Consider the following 11,683-nt stretch of genomic DNA (forward strand, 5'->3'; position numbering starts at 1 on the left):
CAGCCAGCAGAACATCAGCTGCTGTGTCTCTTACCCGCTGACACAGGGGGGCAGCACTGAGCCGTCTGCAGCCACGTACACACTCAACGTTCTGTGTGAGACTTTACACCAGCACAAGTACCACAAGTACTGAGTCCTACTGAGTCCTCCTGCAGACACTTACTGCAGGCTGACATGTGAAGTGACATTAATACAGAAACAGGAGTGCAGCATGTTCACGCCTCATTCATTCATTCACAGCCAGCTGAGTGAAAACGCTTCCTTATTTCCTTCCTTCTTTCCTCTCTCTCTAGCTTGCTTTTTAATTAATTTGCTCGCTCCCTCCCTCCCTCTCACCCTTTCCTCCTCTCTCTCTCTCTCTCCCTCTCCCTCTCTTCCTCTCTCTCTTCCGGCCTTTCTTCTTGTTATTCACTCCCTCCTCTTTGCCTCCTTCATTTGTTTGTTCCTTGCCTCCTTCTCTCCTCCCTCCTTCATCTCACCCTGACATGTGGAGCGTGTTAGCGCCTCGTTAGACGCTGGCCCTCACTCAGTTTGCAGGCCGAGTGGACGTGTCTGAACTCGGCTTAGTCTGAGGGAGTTTCTGCACATTGTTGTGTCTGAGCTGAACTTGTCTTAACTCGACGCTTCCTTAAAGGATATTGAGTGACATCGTTTCCATTGAGCATTGATCTCAATCTGCTGTGTTTCCCCTCAGACGGGCCCAGACTCACCACAGCGTCTCTCAGCCCGGCCGGCTCTGCGTACGCGGGTCAGGCCGTGACCTTGACGTGTGCGAGCGACTCAAACCCCCCCGTGACCTCCTACACCTGGTACAGAGGCATCGGAGCAGATGTAGGAGCGCGCCGTCGGGTCGCTTTGATTGATTCCTACACACTCACACACCCTCATTCAAAAAACAAACCTCCGCCAGGGCCCCAACTGTCCTCCAAGTATAACTCTGGTGGACACATGACATCACTTCCTACCTTTCAGACGGTGAAATGGGCTGAAGGCGACACGCTGGCGTTCGTGGCCAAGCAGCAGGACGCTGGACTTTACCTGTGTGAAGCTCAGAACCCGGGCGGCTCTCACAGGTCCCAGGCTGTGGATCTGCAGGTCAGAGCCAAAGGTGAGCGTCTGAGACACGTGACAGAGCGACACCATGTGACAGAGGGACGCCATGTGAAGGAGCGACTCACGTGATGAGCGCTGTGTCGTGTGACGTCATGTGATGCTGATTCCTGTGTCATGTTGTAACCATACTGATGTTCTCTTTCAGACAGAAGCTGTTCTGTCATGGTTCCTTACATTATATGTGGCGTGATGGCAGCACTTTACATCCTGACCGTCCTGGTGGGCGCGTTCATGCTCAGAAGGTAAACACACACACACACACACACACACACTGGGATTGCATCCAGCTGCATCTAATCAGCGTGTCGGCCATGCTGCTGCCCTCCACACACTATCAAGTGTAGCGTTAGCACAGTGACATGTCAGAGCTCATTAATGAGGGGAGGAAAGCACCACATGGAAGTCGCCAACACCTGCCGCCACTTTCAGGGGCGTGACTATGACATGAAAACCATCACTCTGCTGTAACTTCAAGTTCTTCCTACATTGATAATGATCCTGCTCTGTTTGACTTCCAGGCTTACACACAGGCTGAAGGTAAGAGAGAGTGTGAGAGTGTGAGAGGGAGTGAAGGGGGGAGTGAGAGAGAGAGTGAGAGAGACAGAGGCAGAGAGTGAGAGTGAGAGGGAGAGTGAGAGAGTGAGAGTTAGAGAGAGTGAAGGGGGAGTGAGAGAGAGTGAGAGAGGCAGAGAGTGAGAGTGAGAGTGAGTGAAAAGGAGAGTGAGGACTCATCCCTGAGCCGTGCTGACGTCCTCTTGACATGGTGATGATGTCACAGTCTGGTCTGGCTCCCTTCCTCCTCCTCCTCAGGAAGTCATGATGACTCAGACGATGTGTTTCACTCATCTATCACTTTTTGTGGCGTTCAAGTCAAATTTACCATCAGAGTTCACGACACTGCAGTGTGAAGTCTGTGGTTAAATGTTACACTCTCTCTCTCTCTCTCTCTCTCTCTCTCTCTCTCTCTCTCTCTCTCTCTCTCTCTCTCTCTCTCTCTCTCTCTCTCTCTCTCTCTCTCTCTCTCTCTCTCTCTCTCTCTCTCTCTCTCTGCAGGTGGAGGTGAAGCTGACGGAGGATCAAACCTACTCCACTCTGAGTCGACCCAACGCCGACTCAGACTACGACCGGCTCCAGGTACGGACCACCGGCCCCACTGACCTCTGACCATGAAGACATAGAGGCAGAAACAGAAGAGATTCTCATCATACTGCATGTGTCTGATGTGTGTTTAGTTCAAATCAGCGCCCCCTGCTGGAGCCTCCGGTTGTGAAAACACTGTGGCCCTGCAGAGCCGACCCAGCACTCAGCCTGCAGGGAGGCTCAGCTGAAGCTCAGGTGAAGCAGCAGCATCAGCGTCTTCACTACAACCACAGAGGAGTTTGTCTTCCCTGCCTTTGCACCACATTTAAGCAAAATCACAATCAAAATCAAATACATTCACTTCTATATGTTGCTGTTTAAACGTGACAAATATTTATAAATAAAGATTTAAACTACTGCATCCATTTTCCGTTCCATTGTCCTGTGTGATCTGATCAGCTTGATCAGAGCAAGTGAGGTGCTGATCAATACTTCAATGCCTTTCTCTGTATTAATCAATAAGTTTGTTTCAGTCTCACACAAATCAAAATTCTGAATGCTTCTGTGCTCCAGTCTTTGGCTCAGCTCAGCTTTACTGCCCTTATAAGATCATATCAAGGGAAAAGGATCCATGAGTGACATCACTGAGGCATGCAGGGGTCTCAGACATCACACACACACACACACACACACACACATAAACACTCTCAAGCAGAAATTCCACAGGAAGCTGCTCTCCTTTGATTTCACGCCTTAGTTGTCATCAAGGAGGAGACGGGCGGCTCAGAGAATTCCTGCTTAATGTGATGACAAAATGGACGAGGTTCTGCTGCTGAATGAAGCCGCACTGAACCATCAAACAACAACAACAACTGAAGAACGATAAGAAAATAAAGCAGTTACAAGCTTCTTCATTTGTTTTCATCTAAAAATTAAACTTATTTTCAGTAGTTTTTTGTGTTTTTCATGTTTGACGTCACGTTGCCAGTGGAGGTGCAGAGAAGTGTTTTGTGCTCTGAATCCCCCCCCCCCCCCCTCACACACACACACACACACACACACACTCCCTCATTCATTCACTGCTGCATTCCTCACATTCCTCTCTGACTGAGCCAGGAGGAGGACAGAGGGACGGAAATAGAAGTTGAAAAAGAAAAAGTGAGAGATATCCGGAGCGAGGGGGCAACAGGGGGGGCGGGGGGCTACTCCACATGGCCCCACATGGAGGGGGCCATGTAACAAATTTCCCAAAAAAGTTATAAACAATCACATAATGGTGACGACAGCAGCCTTATCTCACTTCATAAGAAATTAGGAAACAAACTTCTGCTTCTGGGAAAGCAGTGTGACATCATTCACACAGACAGGGTTTACACATCCAGACACATCTAATGAATCAACCAAAGATCTGGAATCTGCACTTAACACACACACACACTCACACCCACTCACAGACACACACATTCACTCACACACACACTCACACACACTTACTGACTGTGTGTGGGGCCTGAGCAGAGTTTCCGTCACCTCTTTGTATTGGGGTCGTTCATTTGTCACCGCGGAAACACAAACGGTCCATCAGCACAATTTGTGACGTTTGATACCAAAAGAATCCAAACTAACTCCATATAACAATAAGAGACTGATTTACACTGAGCTCTGTGTGTGTGTGTGTGTGTGTGTGTGTGTGTGTGTGTGTGTGTGTGTGTGTGTGTGTGTGTTTCACTGACTGACCACTGCAGAGGACAGAGGGACAGCTGCTGGTCTCGGGGGTCTCCTCCACCTTGTGGGTCAGGTGAGAACCAGGTGACCTCTGACCTCTGAACATCACAAACCTTTCTGCGATCTTTGTTACGGCACGTCGGCCTTATTTTCCCCTGGATGTGTCGCAGAGAGGAAGTGAGGTCACAGCCCAGGACATGAATCAGCAGAACCAGGCTTTGATGTCAAACACAGAGTTTCCAGCCGCACCGACGAGCAAACACACTTTCCACAAAACCCACAATTCATTCTGTCGATTCTCTGGGGGGCTTTTGCAACACTCAGCTGGCAGGAAGTCATCAAGTACCTCCAGAGTAAAAGCGCCAAGAGATCCAAGAGCAAATACATGGAAAAGAAAACAGGAAGTAAGATCATTTAATCTTCCTCATCCTTAATGGAGTTCTTTCTTAAGAATTCGACGGGGATGGCCTGCCATCACGTCACAGTTTCTGTTTCCATCCCCGTTGAATTCTTAAGTAAGAACTCCATCGAGGATGAGGAAGATGAGAATGGACCAAATCTACACGTCAGCATTCACTTTACTCGCTTTGATTCAGCATTGCAAGCCTTTATTTTATCAAACAAGGCTGAAAGGAAGTGGAGAGTGAAATGATGAAGAGGATGAAGAGGGTGAAGAAGAGCAGGAATGTGTTTTATATTGAAGTTCAGTAATTCATTTATTAATCTGCACACAAACAAAGCAGTCAGGCAGTGTGTGTGTGTGTGGGGGGGGGGGTCAGCGTGGGCGTGGGGGCTTGAATGGCGGCAGCGGCTGATGACTCAGGTGATGTGTCATACACACACACTATAAAGGTCCACACACACACACACACATACATACACACACTCTGAAGGGTTTTGGAGGTTTGTTTACTAAAGCTGGAAGAGGAGAGAAATGAAATGTAAGTGTGTTTTATCATAACTCTACTGTGTGTGTGAGTGAGTGAGTGAGTGAGTGAGTGAGTGAGTGAGTGAGACAGAGAGTGCAGCAGGGGATCCTACAGCATGTGGACTTTACTTTTACTATTAGGATAAGTGAGTGTGAGTGTCATAATATGTATATGTGTGTGTGTGTGTGTGTGTGTGTGTGTGTCTGTGCATACTTTTGTACTTTGCTGAGAGTGTGAACTCATTCTCTAATTGTCTTTAATTTGAATTTTAAGAAGGTTACACTGATCTGTCTAAAGGTGGCCTGTGATTGGTCAAGTCTCACACACTCATACACACACAGTCAAATTAAAATTCAAGAGAAGGACAATGACAGACATCATACAGTACATGTGTTAAGCAGTGAGAGTGTGAATGTGAGTGTGTGTGTGTGTGTGTGTGTGTGTGTGTGTGTGTGTGTGTGTGTGTGTGTGTGTGTGTGTGTGTGCTGACTGACGGAGTATGTGTGTTAGTGAATGTGTGTGTGTGTGTGTGTGTGTGTGTGTGTTGTTTGATCCATGTTCAGTCAGGTAGTCAAACTATGACATAATCATGAGGTCACAGCTTGTAACTCTGCGAACTTTCTCATTGATGTTTGTTGGTAAAAGTGAAGCCCAGAATGATGTCATTACTGCCCACAATGCACCTGCAGCAGCTGTGCAGGAGAAGGTTCTGGGTTTGAATCTTGAGATGTTTACACATGAGAATGACATCATACTGTGATGAAGGCAGGTAGAGAAACGAAGCAAAGAGTTTATTATTATTATTATTTATTATTAATTTAATGAAAAACAGTCAAAAGGTTTTTAACACAAAGTTCTGTTTAGGTTCTGAGCCTCCGGGTCAGTTTCCTCTCTCACTCTGTCCGCTCCCTTAATCATTTGGTTCCCATGGCAGCGAGCCACCAGAGCGCCAGGATCCAAACAGAAACGTGTTTCTCTGTCAGGTTTTAGTTTTGGTGGTTTGTTGTTTTGTGGTTTCATCATCTGGACGTCAGAGGAACATCTGAAGTTTACCAAGAGAAAGAAACTGCTGAGGAAATGAACCAGCAACCGCCACAGGAAACTCCAGCCTCCCTGCCTGATGGCTGATTGGACCAGAAGCAGGCCAGGCTGGAGCAGAAAGTGTGTCGGGTGTGTGTGTGTGTGTGTGTGCGTGTGTGTTTAAATGACCTGTTAAATGCATCACAGAGCCCGGGTCTTTGTTCTGAGCCGTCCTGCTGCCGCAGCGTTCTCTCTGCCAGACTCTGACTCTCTGCTCTCTGACTCTCACGTCACTCAGCCTCTGCTGATGTTTGCTTCAGTGATTTTCCAGCTCAGGAGCTCAAAACATCCGATGATGAAAACTCAAAAGAACCACGACAGCACAAACGAGGCACACAGAGCGACTGAGCGTTGTGACTCTGGGGTGATTCACGTCCAGACTCACTTTGTTTACTGTCACTCTGGAGATGTTTGGAGATGAGCTCAGGTCGCTCTGAGAGAATCAGTCTCCAGGACAAACATGTCATTTTGACTTTTTGACTCCTCTGCAACCTTTGACCTAAGACAGTTAGAGCCGTTTGTTTTAGTGGGGCAGTAAGAGTGTAGGCGTGTCAGACGGCGTGACTCAGCGTGTTTTCTGTGCAGCCTGCAGATCGAGGCATCCGTCCGGTGACATCACATTTATCTGACTCAGAGCGCCGACAGGAGGCCCCGGTGCAGGCTGGGAAAAAAGCAAAAAACCCCACAGCATTCCTCTCATTCCTCATCCCTGACACAACGCCGCGGACAGTCGGCCTCTTTGTCGCCCCAGGCAACAGTGTTTTTGAAGTCAGATCCATTTACATACAAGATCTAAAGCCGATTACAGAGTTTTCATCAGAGAGCAGTGAAGCATGAAGTGAATCAGACAAAACTCACAGGAGACAGAAAGGATCCACTCATCCGTCCATTCACTGACAGGACAAAGGACAGACAGACAGGCAGACAGACAGATGGAAGTTTGATGAGTTTGTGCCAAACTGAAGACCTGAGACAGAAATCTGTTGATGGATCTTCTTGTACCGAGTTTCTCCTTCAGAGCAGCAAAGACACTTTACTGAAACACTAAAGTCATTTTTCATTTCCTCATCCTCAGTGATTCCTGACTCCGCCCCCTGTCTCCTGCGCCTCCTGCTATTGGCTCAGCTGTTTGTCCACTCAGCGCCTCTCCCCGTCTCCAACAGGACCTTCTGCAGGGGGTTTAGAGAAATGAAGCGTCGGCTAGACAACCTGTCCATGAGCTCCAGCACGCTTCACAGTCTGGTAAGTGTTCAACCAGGAGAAAACACACAGCTGCAGAGTGATGAAGAGACGCTCACATGATGATGCTTAAAATTATTTATCATAGTTTTTTAAAATGACTCCTTCTCCACAGGGAGACGATGAACTGGTAACCATGGCAGCTGGAAACAGACTGGGACATCTTCCAAACATCGAGTACACTGCAGCTGACATCAGCTCCATAAAGGTACGTGACACCTTCTCTCCTTCTCTCTCTAGTGTCCAGGTCAATCTTCATCTTCTCATGTTGACCCTCATGCGTCTTCTTCATGTCTTTCTGTCTCCACAGCTGAATGCTGCTCTCTCCCAGCTGTATGTTCACACGCAGGCCTTCAAACTGCATCTTGATTGGCTGAACACAGCCAGCAACAACATCAGTGTGCCCTCCCAGCCAGCAGGGGACGCCAGCGCTCACCTCCACGCCTTAGCCCATCTGCTCCAAAGCTCTCTGCAGCAGGTAACAGCAGCTCCACAACTGCCCCGCCCCCCTCCTCACTTTCATACAGGGATGACTTTCTCTGGGCAGGACAGTAACTGCCCCCTACCTAGCCTTTCCATCTACCCAGTACTACAATAACACTCGGTGGTCAGTTTGGGTTACCATAGCGACAGTACATATTAGTCACTGCTCTGTAATTATCAGAATGTTTCTTCAGTTCAAACAAGTGCAGAGAAACGTCAGGAAAACAATCACAACGTTAATAACCAACATTAGGACCGATAATAAGTTAATGAGCCACTTCCTGTGTGTTTGCATCCATCAGGAGCCTGAGCTGACGTCTTACTCGCTGCCTGAAGTCAGCTCCACCTTCGACCTGCTCCACTACGCCGCTGAGATCTCTGAGCGGCTAAAGGTCTTCTGTGATTGGTCAAAGAGACTCTTAGCATATCTGAGGAAGTCTCACTGCCTGTGACGGCGACATCATCAGGTGTGAACCTGATTGACCTGTAGAAGAAGGGAAGGAGACGAAACGCTCAGCTGAAGATCAACAGGCTCAACTGCTGAGGAGACGCAGCTGCAGCAGATTTGAGCTTCATGATCAAAGGAACACAATCAGTGACACACAATTAAGCAAACAGGGAATGTTTTATATTTTTATTTAATTATTCTTGAACATGATGCCAATTTTTTATGTTAATTTATTTCGGTACTTTGAGATTTTCTTCTCAGTCTCCTCATGTGTCCACAGCTGTCAGTCATCCTGCTGAAGGATCATCTGCCCTGAAACTGCAAAACACAACGTTAACACATACAAACACACACACATTATGTTGACACGACTCAGCAGGAGCAAACGTGTCAGCTTCTATTCAACTCTGCTATTTAATATTTGAATCTTAACAGATTTGTGTGGTAACTATGCTGAGGGTCCTGTGACCTTTGACCTCTTTTCAGAATGTTTACATGTTTATTCAAGACTGTCAAGTCGTGTTCCATTTGTGCTCGGCTGCTAGCTAAGGTCAAGAGCACGGCTAACGTTAGCACTAGTAGAATGTAACAAATATTTAAATACTCAAGCCTGGAAACAATTTGAAAATATTTAATATTTTTCTACAGTTTTTTATGAAGTTCGTAGCACATTTAGCTGTTATTTATGAGCCTTTTATAAAGAATCTTAGAGTTTAGTTTGAGATGCCGGCATCTCACAGCTCTGATAAATGTTTACAAATATTTAAGGATTATTGTCAGGATTAGTAAATGTTTCTGCAGGTTTTACATGAAAGTTACCAATAAACTTTTACATGAAAAGGATTTTGCTTCCTGGTGCATAAACTTCATTCCAGAACAGGAAGTGACATCGTTCTTATACATACACACACACACACCTGTGAACATGAACATGAAGTGTTTGGGCCTTCAGCTGGTCTCAGTTGAATCACTTCATGTCTGTAGCCTGTAGAGGGCGCTGCAGTAAAAACAAGACACTCCCACCAGGGGTTGAACCTGGAACTTCCATCCTGATGGATGCGTTGACACGACACCACAGGAGTTTGTGAGGTAGCTACAGCGCCCTGCAGTGGAGACATGAGGCATGACAGGCTGGAAGGCTTCAGACTGATGGAGTGAAGCTGAAGACACAAAGGGACAAAGCCAGCACGTCTCTAGCTGAGTCCTGACACCTGACAGCTCTGTCAGGCTCAGCTAGCAGAGCTACCAGGGCCTCAGACATCCTGTCTGGACTCAGCTGGACTCAGCCTGTTTCCACCTCCCACGGAGAGGACGAGGGGTTGGATTTCTGGGAGGCACTCTACTCTACCTCCATCATCTCACACTGACCACACAACCACACATAAACTTAGAGCATCAGCTGGACTCTGAGTCTTCCTCCTCTCTCCAAGTGACCAAAGAAGTTTCCTTGATGAGCGAGTGTAGAAGGTCCATGACGAATTCCAGGAAATTCCCAGTGAAGAAATTCTCGCAAATTCCACAGAAGAAAATTCTCACAAATTCCATGTAAATGTTTTAAGTGAAATTAGTCCAGCGTCTCTTTTAAACAGTTTGAAGCCGGTGAAGTTTGTTCATATCAACATACAAGTTCATCCTATTCACATGATAGAAAGAAAGATGGCAGTAAACAGGCCTCTGCTAAGGAGAACACAGGGGTTCAAGAAAATATATATCTCTCTCTCTCACACACACTCTCACTCTCTCTCACACACACACACAGCAGAGTGTGTGTAACATGCAGCTAGAAACATCAAACTACCTTCACATAAGCACATCAGCGGCGTTAAGTTCCTACCTGTTGCTGTCATCTCGTTGTGGGATCAGGAGTGTTGTTCTTACCTGTTGCTGCCATCTTGTCGAGGGGAAACAAACAAACCAGGTGAACTTTACGGAGCCGGCTAAACTATCACTGAATGGCGGCCGAGGGAGGACAGTTCTGATTTTGAAGAGGTTTGTTTCTAAAGGTAAAGTCAGATTGACAAACTGTGACAAGCTACAATTGAATTATTTTTATGTCAGCGTTGCATTTTCCTACATGTATATTTATGTGGACGATGTTGATGTTTGCGTGTGAATGTGCTGATCTTGGTTTAGTCGTAAATCACCGTCAGCTGTGTGTGCGGCTGAGCCGAGCGGGAAGCGCGCGCTCCGGAGACACAAATGCGCATGCGTCGAGCGGACAGAACCTTTTTAATGTATCTAGAATTTTTATTAGCGTCCAGATGTTTTGATAAATGTTTGAATTAAATTTTAGATCAGTCGTCTGTTTCATACAACGATGATGCGTTTAACACCCAACAGTGTGTAAACAGTTTGAGAGTGTGAGGAAATAACGTGAACACATGATGACACACAGCCCAACAGGGGAAAACAGCTTCTATTTTATTTACTTTTTATTAAATAAAATTCAGTGTTTGTGAACTAAATAGAACATATGAGAGTGAAACAAAACAATCCTCTGCCTCCACAAGTTGAGCCTCTGATCAGTGTGTGTGTGTGTGTGTGTGTGTGTGTGTGTGGATGAACACATGCAGTACAAAGAAAGAGGAAGTGATGTCATATTAGATTAGATTTATGATCTAAAGAACATCATAGCAAAGAGACAAACACATGTTGAACACGTTAAAAATACATGACATTACGGTTATGGGATTGTAGGAACGATATAAACACCACTGGCCTCATAACACACACACACACACACACACACACACACACACACACACACACATTCAATGTAACTGATACAAAACCTCCAGAGCAAACCGGAGCAATCCTGTGAGTCTACTCTAACAGCTGAGTGGGGGGGAGAGAGAGGGAGAGAGACAGAGAGCGGGAGAGAGGCAGAGATAGAGACAGACAGACAGACAGACAGACAGAGCTTATCCTCGTTTATATGTTTCTTGAATGTCACTTTGATCAATGATTGATTGATTGACTAATTTGTCTCGTGCACACAAGGTTCACACACACATCAGCACATAAACTCAGTGAATGAAGGGCGCTTTGTGTTCTAATATAAACTTCAGAACCTGTCCAGAACCTCCACACCCTGAGGTCACGACCCCGAGGTCACGACCCGGCCCTCTAAAGTGTTCTGCAGTTATGACATAAACAGTTAGTGAGCTCTTTACCCGTGATTCAGTTCACACACAAAACGCACAAAACAACAGTGACTGGACACACAGCTGGAGACCTGCTGAGGTCACACAGGGTTAATGGCTATCATCTGTGCTAGTGTGTGTGTGTGTGTGTCTGTTTGAGTGTGTGCATGGGGCTGAGCTGAAGCTGCTCAGGACAAAGGGTAGCTGTCCAGGTAGAATCAAATCGACACGCACTACAAGAGATGGACACACATCATGCTGTCTATGTCACTAGCTCTCTGGCACGCACACAGACATACACACACACACACACACACACACAGACACACATAGACACTCACAGCTCTGTGGATCCGCCCTGCAGTGCAGCATTAGCCTGAGGGAGGAAGCGGAGGAGGTCTGGGATCAAACGTTTCAGCAGACATTCACCTAAAACACAAACC

The 11,683-nt window shown here is 46.7% G+C and overlaps 1 protein-coding gene and 1 long non-coding RNA gene across 2 annotated transcripts; one reads left to right on the forward strand and one right to left on the reverse strand.

Moving 5' to 3' along the window:
- The first annotated feature begins 4,811 nt into the window (after positions 1–4,811).
- On the forward strand, positions 4,812–8,891 carry il11b (interleukin 11b). Its single transcript, XM_076167593.1, has 5 exons — positions 4,812–4,859; positions 7,003–7,169; positions 7,282–7,374; positions 7,477–7,644; positions 7,952–8,891. The coding sequence occupies exons 1-5, from the start codon at positions 4,853–4,855 to the stop codon at positions 8,099–8,101; spliced, it is 585 nt and encodes a 194-aa protein (XP_076023708.1). The 5' UTR covers positions 4,812–4,852; the 3' UTR covers positions 8,102–8,891.
- LOC143013885 (uncharacterized) lies at positions 8,340–10,237 on the reverse strand. The gene is made up of 3 exons (XR_012965232.1): positions 9,932–10,237; positions 9,015–9,200; positions 8,340–8,415 (listed from the first exon to the last, which is right to left on the reverse strand). It is a non-coding gene; the product is annotated as an uncharacterized LOC143013885 (long non-coding RNA).
- Positions 10,238–11,683: the final 1,446 nt, after the last annotated feature.

This window comes from Genypterus blacodes, unplaced genomic scaffold (assembly GCF_046128005.1).
Source record: "Genypterus blacodes isolate CSIRO-AG114 ecotype Tasmania unplaced genomic scaffold, CSIRO-AGI_Gbla_v1 ptg000163l_1, whole genome shotgun sequence".
In the NCBI taxonomy this organism is placed as follows: domain Eukaryota; kingdom Metazoa; phylum Chordata; class Actinopteri; order Ophidiiformes; family Ophidiidae; genus Genypterus; species Genypterus blacodes.